At 42.8% G+C, this 19,383-nt stretch overlaps 3 protein-coding genes across 7 annotated transcripts in view; all 3 read left to right on the top strand.

Annotated features, from left to right (window-relative positions):
* arhgap27l (Rho GTPase activating protein 27, like) overlaps positions 1–1,861 on the top strand; it is an 83,186-nt gene extending 81,325 nt beyond the window's left edge. For all 4 annotated transcript variants that reach the window (XM_063187692.1, XM_063187693.1, XM_063187695.1 and 1 more), the window contains one exon: positions 1–1,861. This exon is cut by the window's left edge and continues 1,561 nt beyond it. The gene's annotated coding sequence lies outside the window, so the exon portion shown is untranslated.
* A 1,016-nt stretch (positions 1,862–2,877) lies between these two features.
* LOC134438171 (cytochrome c oxidase assembly factor 3 homolog, mitochondrial) lies at positions 2,878–4,703 on the top strand. Its single transcript, XM_063187697.1, has 2 exons — positions 2,878–3,118; positions 4,346–4,703. The coding sequence occupies exons 1-2, from the start codon at positions 2,941–2,943 to the stop codon at positions 4,450–4,452; spliced, it is 285 nt and encodes a 94-aa protein (XP_063043767.1). The 5' UTR covers positions 2,878–2,940; the 3' UTR covers positions 4,453–4,703.
* A 9,713-nt stretch (positions 4,704–14,416) lies between these two features.
* The window catches only part of wnk4b (WNK lysine deficient protein kinase 4b), a 154,333-nt gene continuing 149,366 nt past the window's right edge, over positions 14,417–19,383 (top strand). For both annotated transcript variants that reach the window (XM_063187698.1, XM_063187700.1), the window contains exon 1: positions 14,417–15,636. In XM_063187698.1, coding sequence (XP_063043768.1) covers positions 15,001–15,636 — 636 coding nt within the window. In that variant the 5' untranslated portion in view covers positions 14,417–15,000. The remainder of the gene's footprint in view (positions 15,637–19,383) is intronic.

Consider the following 19,383-nt stretch of genomic DNA (forward strand, 5'->3'; position numbering starts at 1 on the left):
AACCAAGGCTTAATATGCAACAGTACTTGTACTTTACGGAGCGGGACAGCTCTCATGTTGATATTTCAGATGTGTAAAAGCAAAAGAAAGCCATTCTAGACCAAAGGTTCCCACCTGTTGATTGACAGCAGGAAAAGCTAGTTATTGTAGATTCAGGGTAAGCTTGCACTCTACATTAATATTTCTTAGTGATTATATTAATCAAGAGTGTATTTTCTCCCTTAATATACAGTAGATGTTCTTTTTTTCACACACACCCAAAGATTTAACTAGGTGGCACTAAGCATCTCCTCCACCTCTATGATTCATATTATCATTGAGCACAGTTCCATGAGGTTTGGGAGTCTATGAGTCTTGTAAACTCTTCACTCATTCTGAACGTTGCTGTGTCCCAGGAATATTCTGGTTACAGAATGCTGTTCCACGCATCTAAACGGAATAATCCGGAACTTGTTACAAATCGAACACTGACAATGTTCCATTTGAAACAAGGATACTGTGTGCATGTAACTGCGCTCACTGCCTCCCGTTTATGTGACATGGCTGCTGTGTGTGCATACAGGTGTGGCTGCATTGGATTGGAGAGGTGGTTTATCATTAGCCAAAAATATAATATCAATAATGTAATGTTGTTTTGGTCTCATGTCCAAAGGGATAGCACTGCTCACTTTGTCCCTGCTGTTGTACCAATGGGCCACAATTTGCCAAATTAACGCCGCAGCCATATTACTCATTCATACATCTTACTCAGGGTGGGAATATGTCCATGTCTTTGAAAGTTCAAACTGATGCAGAGGTCAGGTCAGACATCTTGCTATCATTATCTTGCATACATTAAGAGATTAATAGCTGACAGCTCAGTGTTGACAGGTTTTTAAATTACTATTGTATGAGCTTCCTGTACTGAATATGTTGTCTGGATAATATGGCCACTATGTTAAGATTGACGGCAAACTGTAGCCCTATGTGGCAGAAAAGGTATGAACCTGTGAAGCCCACTGTCCTGGTAAAACAGCCCCTCGTGCTGTTGGCCTTGTCTTCCTGCCTGCTGTCTTCCAACAGAGGGTCTGACTGTACTTCAATGTTGATTCCTGGGGAGATTGTTTGCCTGAGCAATCAGCAGTCAGAGAACATCTGAGAGGGATAATATGACATTGCTGTTTGTGTAGAATTCTTGCACACCTCCTTCAGCCAGATGCGTAGGAGTGGAACCCCTGGGTCACCAACGTTAAAGACAAGAACAGCTCCCGCATACAGTACTGTTCACACTTGCAAAGTTTACTTGCGACGTTTCGGTCTTACTGACCTTCTTCAAGCCATTCTTGCTTGAAGAAGATCAGTAGACCGAAACGTCGCAAGTAAACTCTGCAAATGTGAACAGTGTGCGGGAGCTTCGTTGTCTGTGTATTACATATGGGAATAGAAGTGTACTAGGAGCAGCTTTGACAGACTAGGAACCTACCTACAGAGCCAAGAAGAAGGCATCATCTCCCTCTCGCCTTAACATTTGGGTTCCGTTCATTACTTTGTTGTATGTTAAAAAGGGAATGGGAATTTTATAAAGGAAACGTGGTGGTGAAATCTTAAAGTAAATAAATAATAAATAAAGCAATGCTATTCTAAAGTGTAACTTCAAGCTATGGGCTGTAAGATGTAGAGAGGTCTAATATATGACTGGAGCTGTACAGACTGGCCACGTTGGTGTGCCAGTATTGGTGTTTATATGCAAAGCAGTATGATATGAAATCAGAACAAACTGTCTTAAGAAAGGGTATCTTTTCAAGAACATATTTGTGTACATAACATAGGAAATACATTATCAGTGATGGTTCTTAAAATAAAGGAACTTGATTTGTATTATATAATTTGTGTGGTCTTAATTTATCATAAATCGTCTATTTCTTTCATCTACATCTTCAGACACATGATAATAAATGAACAAAAATATTATGCAGAAAGTATAAATAATTTAAAATAATAAACGGTGTCCCCTCCATAGATGTTTTCACTTTTGTCATGGATTTGGCTCAAGTGCAGGTTCATTTTCTCAATGACCCGACTGTCATTTCACTGCAATAGCCTACAAGGTTGGTTGTATGTGACAAATAAATTACTATAAACGCCCTACCAGTGAAAACAGCTCTGTGTGTCTGTGTCTGTGTCTGTGTGTGCATGTGTGTGTGCGCACACCTACACACTGCTCTGTGTATTCCCACTAAAGCCTGGTTTAGACTCCTGCAACTGCAGTCTACTGTACGTACCCAGACAGCCACCACGCCCCCCTCTGCAGCGCTGAATGTATGCTTCTCCCTGGCTGAGTTGTCCGTAATCTGCCACCACCCCCCGCTGACAGTGCATCTCCTGTATCCTGCAAAGTCGGTGTTGTATGAGTAAAAAGACCTTGGTGGTGTGTTTGTGTGTGTGTGTGTGGGGGGGCAGATCTGTTATCAGGAGAGAGAGAGAGAGAGAGAGAGAGAGAGAGAGAGAGAGAGAGAGAGAGAGAGTGTGTGTGTGTGTGTGTGTGTGTGTGTGTGTGTGTGTGTGTGTGTGTGTGTGTGTGTGTGTGTGTGTGTGTGTGTGTGTGTGTGTGTATTTGGACACATAGGGGGGTTCACTGTGGTCCCCACTCATACTTTTCTTGCCTAGGCAATATTCTGCCGTTGATTATAAAGCTAAAATAAATATGAAAAAGATTATGAGGTTTGGTTTGGGGTTTTTTTTATCTAGAGGGAAGAATATTGCAAACTATGGTATAAGAAGTTGGAACATGTATTTCCTGCATTTTGAGTTGATCCACAAAAGCAATCCTGGTGTTACATTAGAGAGAATAGATACCGGTAGGCTGACTACACGACGTTGCTTAATCCTACAACTGCAGGCACAATAGTGTCACCATGTGGTTATACCTCGCAAATACATTCGTTACGTCACTCAATAATCATGGCTGACAAGGGTACGGGAGAAGTTTTGGGAGAAACTGGAAAACCAATCACGCAAGCACAGAAAAACCTGATCAAAAGACGACTTGAACTTCAGCAGTTGCAGGCCAATACGAAGAGGCTCAGAACACGCAATCTTTTCACTGGACTCGCTATCGGCGGTTTCGTCCTCGGCATGTGTATCCTTTTTGGCTTTCATAACAGTAGCTAGGCAAGGCCAGTGCTTAGCTTATGCTAACACTAGTCTGTGTGTTGACAAATGCTTCTTTTGTGTTGTTATTGTTGTCATTCGCATAATTGCAGTGGATTTCAAGTGTGATTCAGTAGGCTGCGTTTAGCTGATTGCTACTTATTGCACTTACGCTGCAATGACCATCACCATGCAATGACTAGCCTCACTGCCTTGTGTTGACATTCTGACAATGTCCTCTCCTACTGCACCCAGGTGAGCCAATGCATTCTTCACTCGTTTTTTGTTTGTTACATTTTTCACTCGTTGTCAGCCGCTCCATCTTTTCCCATGACAATTTGCTTGAAGTATAATCTTGTAGTCGATGTCAGGCATTCAGCCCACGGTGATTGGACACAGTCAAGTAGCCTCCAGTGGTTCCCAAACCCCCACAAGTCTGTCTACTCTTGTGGGCTACTGGATTTCTATTGAACAATATTAACGTACAAACTATTAGGTCTAATTGCAAATCTAGCAATATTAATGCTTTTTTGTCCATTAATAGTGCTAGATTTTCCATGAATAGATTGACCACTTTTTTGCCAAAAAAAATCACAGGGCAAATGCATCCATTCACCTTAGGCTACAAGTGAATACTGTTACTAACCAAATTATGGAATTATATTAGCGGATAACCTGTGGATTTCCCTTTTTATGCAATGTCCCTTTTGCCGGCGACTACCCTTAAATAGGCCTACTTTCGTAACCACCCTAGAGGTACCAATCCCCAGTTTTGGAACCACTGCCTTATAGTCAGTCTAGGATCTGAAGATGTTTTAGGCCAGGGGTTCCCATACTTAACCATGCCAAGGCCCCCCATACACCGGTAGATTCCAGCCAAGCCCCCCTTTACATGGGTCGACTCGTGCCACACTACTTTTCCTGTGCATGCCCTTTCACAACCATAGTGTAGGCCTGTGAGGAAGTGAACAAATGGGAATATTGTTTAGGAGCTCATTTATGCTTTATTTTGGTGTACATTAGTTATTCTTTTTCTTCATTAATTAGTTTTATTATTCAGAATGTACCCACAGTATTTTGTGCTGTAGCATTCATTTACTCTCACAAAGTAGTAACGTGCATTAGCCTACTATTTGCCAGTTTGTGTCACTTTTTCTATGTAACCTACAGCATCCATTGTTACAATCTTGGTCCTTGACCCACTTTCACCACCCAGTCACCTACACCATAGTGTCTGTGAAGCAGGAGAAGATCATGGATGAGATTGACGAGGAGGCCAAGATCTATGTGATGAAGGGGCCCAGGACAGGGGCCAACTCCTAGCAACACGGCTCGGCTTTCGAAGGCTCCATCTTAAACCACAGACTTTCATTTCTCGAATTACTGAGATTTCAGCTTGCCGGTTTCCTCTTTTCTAAAAGAGCACTGCAGCTGAAAATGGCCTCTTCTCTGGATAGCTCTGAAACATGTGTGCTGTAAAAACTGATGCTTGGTGGTGTAATGGGTTATTATTTAAGATTATGATGTAAATATGGGTGTTGTGGTATAATAAAATTCAGATCAAGAAACCTTGATTTTTTTTCTTTGGAAAAGTACTGTCCTGATATTTTAAAATACTTATACTATCTTGATACTACACAGTCTTGTTTTTTTTTTTTTTTAACATTCTTTTTATTTCAGGTTAGAATATACATTATATCGTCAACATATCTGAGTAAGTTTTAGCATTACATTTAGTAACTGACAATGACAAAAATCCCCAGCAAAATAACAGCAGAGTAAATAATAACACAGTAACGACAAAAAGCACAGGGCCAAGGATACATCTTGTCTTGATGTTACTTAGTGCCTTGGGCTGTACAAAGGTGCAACTGAGCTGTTGACTGGGTGTGTTGGGCATAGGTGTGGTTAATGGCAATATCTATCAGTATGTTCGTGAGTTTAAAAAGTAATGGAGCAACATAGGAATGGGACAGCCAACATTTCAACTGTGCCTGTCCAATTCATGTGTAGTTAACATTTCGTCCACAAGGTGGCAGCATGACTGCATCATTCTCACAGCCTAATCCAAGTCAAGTCAAGTGTACTTTAGTGAAAAGAAAAAAAAAATTATGTAAAAGAGTTAGCACATAAGTTTGAAATTGCGTTTGACCAGTCTCCAATGTGCAATTAAACTAAACATACATACCGGTATAAGACATTGGCAAAAATCATCTACACACACACACACACTGGCAGTAAAAACATTTACATAGCCTACTCTCTCTGACACATTCACTCATAACACAAACATAACCACACACAGACACACATACGTGCGTAGTATAAAAAGTAACAATGATATAAGACATACAATAAATATACACACACACGCAAACTGCAATAATAAGACAAACATACAGATGGACAATAAATACACACACAGCATCATCAGAGAGTATTAATTACATCAGTCATTATTATGTCCACAAATTGGACTTGGTGCATGCATGCCATCAATGGTTGACGTGACTGGTAACTTTCCCCTTAGACCATGTAGCCTATGCTTCCACACTCCATGACATGACTTGTGGAGAGTAGTGTTCCACCCCTATAGACAGCACCGCGGCGCGCCCGTTTGACAGCAAACAGACAGGATGAGCAGGGGTGTGTGATCTTTCTATTGTTTACACATGCATACCCATGCTTACTCAAACACTCAGACAATATGCAATGACACAGAACGGACATTCTTCAGGGGAGGTCACTGCCATCCGTTTGGCTCAGGAGGGTTCACGTCGGCCTGTGGAGTTTGATCCGCCCTGACCCTGCTGGTCCTAGGAAAGCTGTGTTGCTCATCTGTGGATGAATCTTGTCTCTGAGATATATTTGAGTTTCTCAAGTTTTCATGTCATTCTGTGATCAATTACTTCCCGATTGCTTTTCCAAAGGGTACCTTAGCAAGCACATAACAAAAGGAATAAGAAAAAGTTGAGAAGAGGTAAAAACAGTTGTGAAAGAAAGGAAATGTCTGTTTATCCTCGAACATTGCTCAACTGGTTATCTCAACTTGTCCTCCTTTGTCTTAGTTATGTCTTCTATACCTCAAATTGGCTTACCTCTTACTCATAAGGGTACCGGAATGATAATAAGTAATCAGAAACAATGAATCACAGAATGACATGAATATGAGATGCTCAAATATATCTCAGATACAAGATTCAACCACTGATGAGCAACACTGCTTATAAGGGTAAAACTGCAATTGCATTTCTTAGGCAAGAGTCAGGTAACTTGACAATGACAACGAAAGAGAAAACTGCACAGCTTGTGCATTCTTGCTTGTCATTGTTTATGATCATTATCCCCATCTGTTTACAGGCAATATTACCACTTGTAGCACAGCAGAACAGCATTCCAGCAGTGACTCTAATGAGGTATATCAACAAATGAGCACTCTAGATTTCGGAGGGTGAAGTGGAAATCTAGTCAGTGTTCTGTATTCATATACATATTACATATACTGATTTGTATTCATATACTGTATTCATATACATATTACATAATATACATATTGTATTTTGTAGCATATAATATGCATCTTTCAAATAGCTCCAATGTTCTACAGTAGGCCTATTCTTTGTTACCAACATACAAGGCAGGTGTAACACTGATGTCAGCACGTTGTAGCAGGTGGTCTCACCAAATAAGACAACCCTTTAAACATTGGACGTCGTATAGACGTTGAGATTATGTCTACATTGCGTCCGTCGGTCCATGACCAATTCTGGACCTCAGACCAACGTGCAAACTAGGTCCACTATTTGGACGTCTAATTATGACCCCATTATTACGTCAAAATGTAGTTGAACATTTGAACGTCGGTATAGGTCACTTTTTTGGACGTCTAAAACACTGTGGACGTTATCAGTGTCTAAAACAAGTCTGATAAGACGTCGATAAGATGTCCACGAAGATGACGTTATAACTCCTTCTACAAAATGACGTTGAAAAGACGTCTACAAAGACCACATTTGGACTAGAAATGGCTCCTTTATGGACTTACTTTGGACGTCAGGAAAAGACGTAGTCTGACGTCACAGTCTGCACATGCAGAAGACTTAAATTTTACGTCCAACAATGACTTAGAAAAGACTTTGTATGAACGTCTCTTTGCTCAGTGGGTCATTAATGCAACATGACCTTGATAAAAGAGAGTCTTGATAAACACCCACATAAATGGGTTGCTACAGACAGACGCTTATGAATGGAAAGTTTTTTTAAGATCACTATTAGTCTGATAATAAGTGTAATTACTGATAAGCCCTCTATCAACACATAATCAATGATCAGCCGTTAGTAATTATACTGGGTCAAAGGTCGGCCACATGTTTTCCTTCTTCTCTGCACCCCAGAGCTTTAGACCTAGCCAGGCCTAGTACTAGCCATGAGTACATAAGTCATTGTTCAATTCCCTGCATTTTCAGGACACTAATCCGACTGATCCGACTATTACGACTACATCATGACAACATTGCTATGACACGACAGAGTGTCAAAGATGGGTCAAGGGTCTTGTCATTAAAACGGCCACATGTTTTCTTCTTCCCTGCACCCCAGGGGCCCATACTACAAAGCTGGTTTAGAAAATGAGGACTCCAGGCTTTTCTATTAGATGATTTACCTCTTATAACTTAGCCTAGCTTACTCCTAAACCAGCTTTGGCCCCAGAGCATTAGACGTAGCCAGGCCTATACACATAAGACATAAGTCATTGTTAAATTATTATTATCATTTACTATCATTTTCAGGACATGGTGACTAATTGTGCCCATGGGATCACGGGTATCTGACTGTTCCAGCTACATCATGACAAATTGTCAACAAAGAGTCAGATTTTCAGACATGGCCTTTACCATTTTGGTAGCAAGTCTCTGCATGGAGGGGTTAATAATGACTAAAGTTTTTTTCTGGAAACGTGATCAAAAGACCCGCTAAACGGCTCATTCAGCGTTAAGAGAGATCAGACAGAGATCATCTTGTCCTCACTCCATGCTCTCGCATTGTATCCATTCACATTGTATCCATTCTTTCATTGAAGAAAATGAAAGTTCTATTTATGTGCTTGGGTCATTCATTGTGCCTTGGTGAGAAACACAAGGGGTGCTCGTGCCTGAGTAGCCTATTTCTTTCTCTCTCTTTTTTTGCTATTCTCTCTTCTTGAACGCTGTGTGTGTGTGTGTGTGTGTGTGTGTGTGTGTGTGTGTGTGTGTGTGTTTTCCTGGTGTTTTTTCGTACAAAGAAAACCACAGACACCTCCCATGACGTTTATGTACTCGTGCAACATTCTTTATACAGTACCCTCCATAATTATTGGCACCCCTGGTTGAGATGTGTTTTTTAGCTTCCAATTATTTTATTTTTTTTCTAAATAATATGGGACCTTAATGGAAAAAAAGAGAAAAATCCAACCTTCAATACAAGTGCATTTATTCAGTGGGGAAAAAATCCCACATAAAGAAATAATTATTTGACATCAAATAATGTGTGTCACAATTATTAGCACCCCTGGTGTTAATATTTTGTACAACCCCCTTTTGCCAACAAAACAGCACCTAATCTTCTCCTATAATGTTTCACAAGATGGGAAAAGACAGAAAGAGGGATCTTCAGCCATTCCTCTTTGCAGAATCTCTCTAAATCATCCAGAGACCTGGGTCCTCTCCTCTGTACTCTCCTCTTCAGCTCACCCCACAGGTTCTCAATGGAGTTGAGGTCAGGGGACTGAGATGGCCATGGGAGGAGCTTGATTTTGTGTCTGGTGAACCATTTCTGTGTAGATTTGGCCATATGTTTAGGGTCATTGTCTTGCTGAAAGACCCAGTGACAACCCAGCTTCAGATTTCGGGCAGAGGGCAACAGATTTTGATTTAAAATGTCCTGGTATTTCAAAGCATTCATGATGCCATGCACCCTAACAAGGTTCCCAGGGCCTTTGGAAGCGAAACAGCCCCACAGCATCACTGACCCACCCCCATTCTTCACAGTGGGTATGAGGTGCTTTTCAGCATGCGCATCTTTCGTGGTACGCCAGACCCACTTAGAGTGTTTGTTGCCAAAAAGCTCAATCTTGGTCTCATCTGACCAAAGCACACGGTCCCAGTTGAAGCCCCAATACCGCTTGGCGAACTCCAGACGCTTGCGTTTATGATTGTGAGTGAGGAAAGGTTTTCTCCGTGCATGCCTCCCAAACAGCTTGTTGGCGTGTAGACAGCGCCTGATGGTTGATTTGGAGACTTTGTGACCCCAGGATGCTACCATGTGTTGTAATTCTGTAACAGTGAGCTTTGGAGATCTTTTGATTTCTCTTACCATCCTCCTCACTGTGCGTGGTGGCAAAATAAACTTGGGTCCTCGTCCAGGCTTGTTTACCACTGTTCCAGTTGTTTTGAACTTCTTAATTATTCCTCTCACAGTGGATATGGGCAGCTGCAGTTCAGTGGCAATCTTCTTGTAGCCTCTGCCTGACCTGTGAAGGTCGACGCACATCTGCCTCACTTGTATGCTATGTTCCTTTGTCTTTCCCATGTTTAAGAGTGGATAAGAGAAATGGCCTCGGTGTCACGTCATATTTATACCCCAGGGAAACAGGAAGTGATGAATTACTAATTAAATGTTCCTACATACTCTGGTAAACTTTGTAAACTACTGTAGAAATGACAGAAATGCTTCAATTATATTTATTTCCTGGGAATTGTTAAGGGTGCCAATAATTATGGAACAGGTGATTTAATGAAAAATAATTATTTTTCAGTCAGGGATTTTTTTTATTTTCTTACAATTCATTTGAGTTGAAGGCTACATTTTCCTACAATTTTCAGTGTGACAGTATTCTTCTGCAATAAACACTGAATTTATTTTAAGGCTTTTAACACATCTCAACCAGGGGTGCCAATAATTATGGAGGGCACTGTATTTCATTATATTACTCATGGCGGTAAATCTTACCAGCCCTGAGGGCCTAATGCGTGGCTGACAGGAGATAAGTCAGGAAAGGAAGACACACATTTCTCTGGAAATTAAAAAAAAATGATAAGCATTCTTGGTGACCCACTTTATCTCTCTTTATGTCTCTCTCTCTCTCTCTCTCTCTCTCTCTCTCTCTCTCTCTCTCTCTCTCTCTCTCTCTCTCTCTCTCTCTCTCTCTCTCCAGTACCTGTCTTTCTCCCTGTCTCTGTCTCTCCATCTCCCCCACAGAGACACAAACAAACAGCATTCATGTTTTCCTGTTTCATCTTTTTCCTGTTTCACTTTTTTCCTCTTTACCCCCTCTGGCTCTCTGGCTCTCTGGCTCTCTGGCTCTCTCTCTCTCTCTCTCTCTCTCTCTCTCTCTCTCTCTCTCTCTCTCTCTCTCTCTCTCTCTCTCTCTCTCTCTCTCTCTCTCTCTCTCTCTCTCTCTCTCCCTCTCTCTCTGCAGGGGATGTTGCTGATTAGAGCTCTCTGCTTGTGTTCTTCTAGCGTATGAGCTACGGGGGACTGCAGGAGAGCAATGTGTTCACACTGATAAGACACACACACACACACACACACACACACACACACACACACACACACACACACACACACACACACACACACACACACACACACACACACACACACACACACACACACACACACACACACACGTTAACATTAGTATAAGCCCCGCCTCCTGTTGTAACAGGTGGGACTCTTGACCTCTCCAACACCATGTCAGAACACTCACGCACCCACGCGCACACACACACACACACACACACACACACACACACACACACACACACACACACACACACACACACACACACACACACTCTCACTCTAGCGCAGGAACATATTCTCTCTCTCTCTCTCTCTCTCTCTCTCTCTCTCTCTCTCTCTCTCTCTCTCTCTCTCTCTCTCTCTCTCTCTCTCTCTCTCCACACACACACACACACACACACACACAGCCACGCACAGTCACAGGGACACTGATGTTTATATTCCAAACTGTCCTATTTATCGCTTAGCAGACGGCTGAGTGAGAGGATAACATACTGAGGAACGCTGGCCAAGCAGCTCTAGTCTCTGCTACGCAAGCCATGTTGCCATTCACTGTATTGTACCGCACAGTATGAACATTATGTTATACGAACACAAGCAGTGTCTGGGTGTCCCCCACCCCGTACATACAGTATACAGCAGGAGTTCTACATGGTAATTAATTGCTGACCATGGCTGAATACAAATTGGGTTTTTTTTTTGTATATTTTTTTACTCAAGAAAGCACAAGTAGAATGCATTTAAATACAATTTCTTGAATTGGATTTGTTTCCTTTTTTTTAATAAATCCACCCACCCACAACACCCATATTCTGCTCTAAAGGGGGAAAACATATATAAGCATATATTGCAAAGTAAAATAAATTAATAATACAGTAAATTAATAAATACACTCAAGGAAAAAAACAGTAATAGTGCATGCATCCAAACTATCCCTCCTCCATAGAGTGAAGGTGTGGTCTATTCTGGGCTGAATAAAAACTGTTAAGGAAATGATGAGCCGTGCACCAATGAGCTCTCGTGTAACCCATTAATCCATTTTATTGCAGTGTAGTGTACACACTGCATTAACCCCTTAAACACAGAGCCTCTGTTATAACCACATTGCCCCCCAAACTGGTAATGGCCCATTTTCAGGAAGAGGCTACAATGGGAAAGGTAGCTCATTGGTGTGCTGGTCCCCGGTTCAGTGTTATATGCCAGCTTGACACGAGGACTAATATCGTCAGACTCCGAAAAATGGCTAGAAAAACAGGAGAAAGGTAAAACCCAATTATTTAACACATGCGGGCTGGAAAATGAGCAGATAACCAAAAATAGTGGAATGTCTTTAACAACATGTTTAGTATACTTTACGTCCAGTACAGTAGTGACAGGTACTGTGTATAATGTAAGCTCTCTGTACACTCCAGACTGTATGCTCACCATGAACACGAACACGGACATGCAGGGGCTGCTCCACCCGTGGCATAATACAGGTGTCTATGAGAGAAAGCATGAACTGGAAAACCTACACACACACACACACACACACACACACACACACACACACACACACACACACACACACACACACACACACACACACACACACACACACACACATACATAAATAAACACAGAGACATAGGGGTCAGTCAGTGCCTTGGAAGCTAGATGCCAGCAGAGGTCACAGAGGCCAGTGTCATCGTCACTCAGACAGTTTGTCACTGCAAGGCCTTTGACTAAAGCATATTGTTAGGATATACATGGGTTCACCCTGTTTATCAACACGGTGTTCTGAGGAGGGACAAGACACTGGCAGCCAACCATGTGAGCTAATTCTTTGACGACATCGGTTTCAAACAATCAGAGATTGAGTTGTGCGCAGCAAGTGTCGCGCAGCCAGGAGAAAACAAAAAAATTGAACCCATTAGACCCATTTAGAATTCACACAGGGTGGAAATGCATATGCCTACAATTGTAGTTGCATGGGATAATGGATGTACACTACATCCAAATCGAAACTCCGTTACTCCTTTAGTAAAAGGTAAATTGTAATCTAAAAGGGTAGTGGAAAGCATACTTGTAAAAATAAAAAAGTACCCATACCTCCCTCTTGAATTATGTATTGACACGATGAGAAAAAGGCCCAGCTCAGAAATACTAAAATTAGTGTAACATGTAAAATGTGGTATTCCTAAAAAGTATTACCCCCAGGGCTCGAGTTGTAGGGGGATGGACAGTGAAAATGGTCTAAAATCATCCCCCTCAATGAAAAGGGTCAAGAATCATCCCCCTCTAAAACAGGCATCCCTTCTTCACATATTGTGTTAAAATTGCCCTTTTAACAACTACATTTTCATTTTCTTCTTAGGGGAGAAACCCCCAAACCCCCAATAATCAGAATACATGACCATCCCCCCTGCTTTGATTTTTTTTTTTACAACTCGACCACTGATTACCCCCTAATTTAGGAAGGGGTAATCTTCAATAGGCTATGCATACGTAAATAGACCTGCACTTCTAACAAGGTGGGGCAACCAGAGTCTGTCCTGCTCTCCTTCAAGGGAGTCGAGAGGAGAGTTAATCCCAAATTCACAGCGTCTTACCTGGCAAGGTGACCATGCGAAGCGGCCATCAACACGGCACTGTGATCACCTCAAACAAGATCAACTGGATTGCGGCTGCCATTGGCTGTAAGACTCTATGTGAACCTCTATGTACCAGTGAACAAGTGCTTGCTGTGTTTACTTTACACACACTCTCTGGGAACAGGGAATTACTTTGACATTCATTGGTCATCTTGTGTGTGTGTGTGTGTGTGTGTGTGTGTGTGTGTGTGTGTGTGTGTGTGTGTGTGTGTGTGTGTGTGTGTGTGTGTGTGTGTGTGTGTGTGTCTCTCTCTCTCTCTCTCTCTCTCTCTCTCTCTCTCTCTCTCTCTCTCTCTCTCTCTCTCTCTCTCTCTCTCTCTCTCTCTCTCTCTCTCTCTCTGAGTGTGACCTGATTTACGATCTGATGAGCCACTCTCTATGTGTGTGTGTCTCTGTGTGTCGGTCTGTCTGCTTCAGGTGTATTTATATCCAGCTCCTATAGGGCAGCCGTGCACTCTCAAGCAGCAGGTGGCAGCATGCCAAGCAGTAGCAAGCGCATTAAAGGCAGCTTCGCACTCAGATCTCTTCAGATCAGCGGGGGCTGCAGGAAGACGTTATCGGTCACAAACTCACAAATCATTCTGTCCACTCATGTCCACTCATCGTCCTATGTCATGACGACACGCCTTTTCCCCTGATCTGTGTCAGGACATGATAGAACTCCTACTAATGACCGCGCGCTCTCGTGTTCATGGGGAGGGAACAGAACGTTGTGGTGGGCCTATTTTTTGCCGAGACATATTATTTGAAAAGCTATACTGGACAGAAACAGTCATGTGTGCCATCTCCCACACTACTACATGGCCAGTATGATTGCACTTGAGGGCGCTGACAATGAGTTCATGCAATCCTGTGAAGTGACTCTGATCTACATGGACACGTAAACCTGTTGCGCACATTTTGGAATATAAAATATAATTGAATAAAGCGCAATTCAGAGCTCATTGGCTTGGGAAATAACTACTCTGAGTCAGCATTTGGCTTTACAGGTGGACACTGTATCGCAGATTTCTTCATAACATAACTAGAAAGGTGGTTTCGAAGGGGCGGAGCAAGTGGTGCATGCACACAGTAAGCGCTGCGCTCCGAGTGCACACTGGCAATACAGAATCCGTGTGCGTCCTACCAGGCAACGAATAGGTACCATCAACTACAGAAAACTGTTGCAAGGGGTAGTTGGTGTTAAAACCTCGCTTTATCTCTAAAGGAAGCCTTCACTTTGTGGATAATTTCGTGGACTTTTCTTTCTTTGAAGAAATGTGTACGACCTTCAGAGAACCTTTCGTCAGTATTTCTATTTCGCCTTGCGCCGTGCTCAAGTCATTGTCTTATATTGTAACATATCTATAGTAGCGTTTTTATTACCTTTTCCATTAGGTTTCCTTTTTTGCTGTAGCCTCGCCGTTCACGTTTTTTTCGTTGTTTTTTCCCCCTCTGGTGCCACTTCGGGCTGTTTCGTGGAAGATTTTGGCAAAGGTTTATTTGTTTATGACCAACGTTCCATCAACTGCATCTTTGTAGCGGGTGACTTCTCTTTTCTGTACATTCTTTCTATTTATTTGCACTCATTGAAAATATAACATGGATACCTGTCTTGTTCCTTGGAGCTGTTGAACAAATTTGAACCGACGAAAACAGGAGAACAGACACCTGTTGTCAACTGAAGTGCCCGACCATGTCTCAAGCCGAGGTGGACATGGCAGGACTTGGGTTCTCTCAGTTGTCAAGCAGTTTCGATGCTGACACATGCTTCCCACCCAGAATACCACCAAGGCGAAGGAGACATTCGGCAAACTCGAGACGAAATGCCTACAGGTTGAACAAAATTCACACCATGGATATGGAAACTCCGGATTTCGGCGCTCCTTTAACCAAGACGCTATCCTGGTCCGCTGACAACATCTTGTCAGAAAGTACGACCGATGAGAAGAAGGCAGATTCTTCATCTTCCTCCACGGACTCACCTGAGTCTAGCAGCTGCAGTAGCAGCTCCACTGCAACCACGCAGGACTCTGACCCTCTGCCCTCGCTAGGGGAATGGAAGGTCGGGGAGCCCAGCTCCAAAGCTCTCGCTAGCAGCTCAGAGTCGGAGGAGGAGAGTGCCCGGAAAAAGGTGGCTTTGTCCAGCGCTCAATTCGAGAGCAGGTGGGAACAGGAGGAACGGGATGAGGTGGAGACCAAGGCCGTGGCCACTTCACCTGACGGCAGGTTCCTCAAATTCAACATAGAAATCGGGAGGGGATCTTTCAAGACCGTATACAAAGGACTAGACACGGAGACTACTGTGGAGGTGGCTTGGTGCGAACTACAGGTAAGGGATGGAAATGTGCTTCTTTGCTCTTATTACACAAGACATCTCTATCCAGCTGTGTTTTCTACCCACATGATTGTCTAGACTTCGTGGTGTTTCGAGATACCTATGGCTACAGTTGGTAATTTGGTTGGTTTAATTCCAAGTTCACTTTTAGCCCTGCATAAAAGTGTCTGAGAGTTTGTTAACACAAATAATTGTAGCCCATAGGGCCTAATTTAGTTTTTCGGAAGGAACCCTGCTTCACCAAGGTGATTCAATTTGCCAGCACACCTCTGTCCATGGAGACGGACTGTGGTCCACGGAAATCAAGCTAAGAAGTTGCATTGAGACTGAAAGACACGAGACAGATGGACATAACATTGCTGAGTGAGCTACTGTTGATGGGCCCTGACTGCTTTTAAAGAGAACTGCAGTGACATTTCAGTCATAATGAGGGCCTGGATTATTTTGTGAAAATACAGTATCCATGCTGGCCTGAATGGAAAATGTGGTTTGTGTGCTGAAGCTGATTACAGTTTATAACTGTATTTTATAAAATGGTTACAGATTATAACATTGTGTACAGTACTGTGCCATGAAAAGACTTAGCCTATCAACAATAGTAGGCCTATGTCAGTGCCTTCACCAACACAGCGCATCAGCCTGAAAACTATAGGCTGCTTTGGACTTGAACTGCAGCCAAAAGTTGAAGCCACTCAAAAATTGCCAGGTTACGTAATACAGAAGGTGCAATGAACAGGTTGTGTGTGTGTGTGATGGTTGCTGCCCAAAAGGGCCTTAAGTGCTGTGTTTGTGTTGCCTATCCCTGATAATTACCCAGAATCCTCAGGGCATCTGGTCTCCTAGCAGCAGCAGCCGTGGCAGGGATGTCGGGCCTCAGTTCAGCAGGGATTGGAGTGAAGTGAACCTGGCCATTTATTTGTTTAAAACAATGCTCACACACTGCATGTGTGTGTGTGTGTATGTGTGTGTGTATGTGTGTGTGTGTGTGTGTGTGTGTGTGTGTGTGTGTGTGTGTGTACGGGTGTGTGTGTGTGTGTGTGTGTGTGTGTGTGTGTGTGTGTGTGTGTGTGTGTGTGTGTGTGTACGGGTGTGTGCCTCTGTGTGTGTGTGTGTGTGTGTATGTGTGTGTGTGTGTGTGTGTACGGGTGTGTGCCTCTGTGTGTGTGTGTGCATGTGTGTGTGCGCGCATTAGGGCATTTGAATAGCTTGTGTCTTCCCAACAGCATGCTGTCCTGTTCTCTTGCCCCAGCTCCCCCCCACACACCCCATTACCTCTCTGCTCTAGTAAGGGCACTGAAGCTGTCTGTGCCATAAAACTTTGCATGGACTTTCCCTCACAGTAATCTGTGCTGTTGTCTTTGATCTGTGCCGATCGACATGGTATAAGTAGTGGAGGTTTATCTTTATATTGTCACTGAGATGCATAGAGTGTGGTGACAACGCGTAAAACGGTTTGGTTTTGAAGTCATTTTGTGCCAGCAAATGAGTGTGTATGAGAGAGAGAGAGAGAGAGAGAGAGAGAGAGAGAGAGAGAGAGAGAGAGAGAGAGAGAGAGAGAGAGAGAGAGAGAGAGAGAGAGAGAGAGACTGTTCGTAGCCTCTTACTGCAGACGGGCCCATCGAGGGACCTTTTCAATCTTTGCTGAAAACACTCAACTACATCATAACAACATTGCTATGACATCGAAGAGAGTCTTAAGTCACCGATTAAGACTTGGACTTTACCAGTTTGGTGACAATCAGTTCACAGAGGCTCCGCACTAAGGGGTCAAACTAAGTGTATAGAGTGTAACATTTTAGATGATCGATATATCTAAGTCAATTTTGCCCGTTCACTAACATCTTGTTAGAGTTTTTATGTATGATCAGCATGAAATTGCGGTCATATAAATGTCTCTTGCTTCATCTGACTGCCGTGTGACCCAGGCGTGGCTTGATTGGATTTCTACACTGCAGCTGATAGTATGACTGCTGCTGATGTTGCTAGCTCATGATCCTTGTGCGGGTCTTTGGGATGTGTATTATTTGTCATAGAGATGCAGGATGGTTTGCACACTGCATTTTTGCTCCAACAATAAACTTTTTTTCCATTATATTTTTGATTGAGGGAGACTTTTGGCAATACAGGGATATGCGTTATGAAATGAACTTAATTTAAGTAGAAGTGCAATGATTCGATCCCCTGGATCTTCATCTGGCTTGGAGCATTGTGCAGACCAGTCTCCTTCCACTGTCTCACACAATTGTCTTTTTAATTTATTTATTTTGGCTTTTGCACCATTATTTATGTATTATTATTATTATTTATTATTATATTTTATTTATTTATTTATTATTTAGTATTCAGATAAGACAGTGAGAGAGACTGAGGCGGGCGTGGGTGGGAGAGAAAGATATTTGGAATGATCTCGGGCCGGAACCCGGGTGCATATAATGGTACCAGCCCACTTAGCCATGTCTCACCCCTGTTTCACACAATTGTCTTTACACCTTACTTTGGATGTGTGACCCTCTCATCAAGATGCCCATGAGATGCAGTCAGTAAAACTGTAACCTCAGGTGCTGACAAAGACAGATGAAAGAACTAACAGGATATCAGAGTGTATTGCATTTTCCCTTGGTGCTCATCAGTGTAGGGGCTCTCAAACTTGTTCAGGGTAAAGGAAATCCAAGGCACTCAAGGCTACAATTTCTATACTTTTCATTTGGCTTTGTACATTGTAGAAATTGTAACCTTGAGTGCCTCGAAAGACAGAAGAAAGCATGTGATTGTGACTTGAGGGTTTAGGACCAGCAAGGTTAATGGTTCGCAAATCGAAATCTTGATTAAAAAAATGTAGGTCAATGACCCTGTAGTGTGACCCAAGCATGGCTCAATTGATTTCTCCGCTGCTCTTGCTGATGCTGCTGCAGCGTCATGGTTCTTCTGAAGACGTTAGGGATGCGAACACCAGTGATGTCAGTCCCAGGTTCAGACAGCAAAATCCATGAGAAAATTATCATCTCAACCTGCTGAGAATCAGCTAAACATGGTTCAGGAGATCACTTACTAATACAGTAAGTGAAGTCACCCGGTTTTGTTTTAGTGAGGCACATATTCCGATGGCCCAGAGATACAGCAACACACAAAACATGCCGTTTTAATTCAACACTTAGAGAGTACTCTAGAACCATATACACTCTAGTGGATGTTAAATAGACTCCCTTAGTGCTAATGTAGCCTCTTACTGCAGATGGGATCGTCAGCGGGCCTATTCACTATTTTGCTGAAAATAATCAACTACATCATAACAACATTGCTATGACAGTACCGAGAGCCTTACGTAACAGATTAAGACATGCGGTAGCCATTACAACTCTGGTCACAGTAAGGTTGTAACATAGGGTCTGCGCTAAGGGGTTAACACCTGTGCATTTGTTTTACTATCTACATTAGATAAAGTGCAGCTGCTGGAGCTGAGGACCACAGCCAAACACTGACCATGACGTGACGCGATGTGACGTGACTAGGCCTGGGAGTGCGATCAATCTCAAGTTCAAACGTTCAAGCCAATCACCGTGATTAGCCTCCGGCATGTTTTATCGATCCCAGAAAGGTCCCAGAGGGCGATGCTATTTTAGATTAAAAAAGGTTGTGTGCTGTTGTGAGACGTGTGTGGTGAGGTACTCCCTGTTGTTGTCACTAGGCTGCATGTGAGACCCCCATCTCAGCTGCCTCTTTGCCAGGGGAACTGTGTCTGTG

This window comes from Engraulis encrasicolus, chromosome 2, assembly GCF_034702125.1.
Source record: "Engraulis encrasicolus isolate BLACKSEA-1 chromosome 2, IST_EnEncr_1.0, whole genome shotgun sequence".
Lineage (NCBI taxonomy): Eukaryota > Metazoa > Chordata > Actinopteri > Clupeiformes > Engraulidae > Engraulis > Engraulis encrasicolus.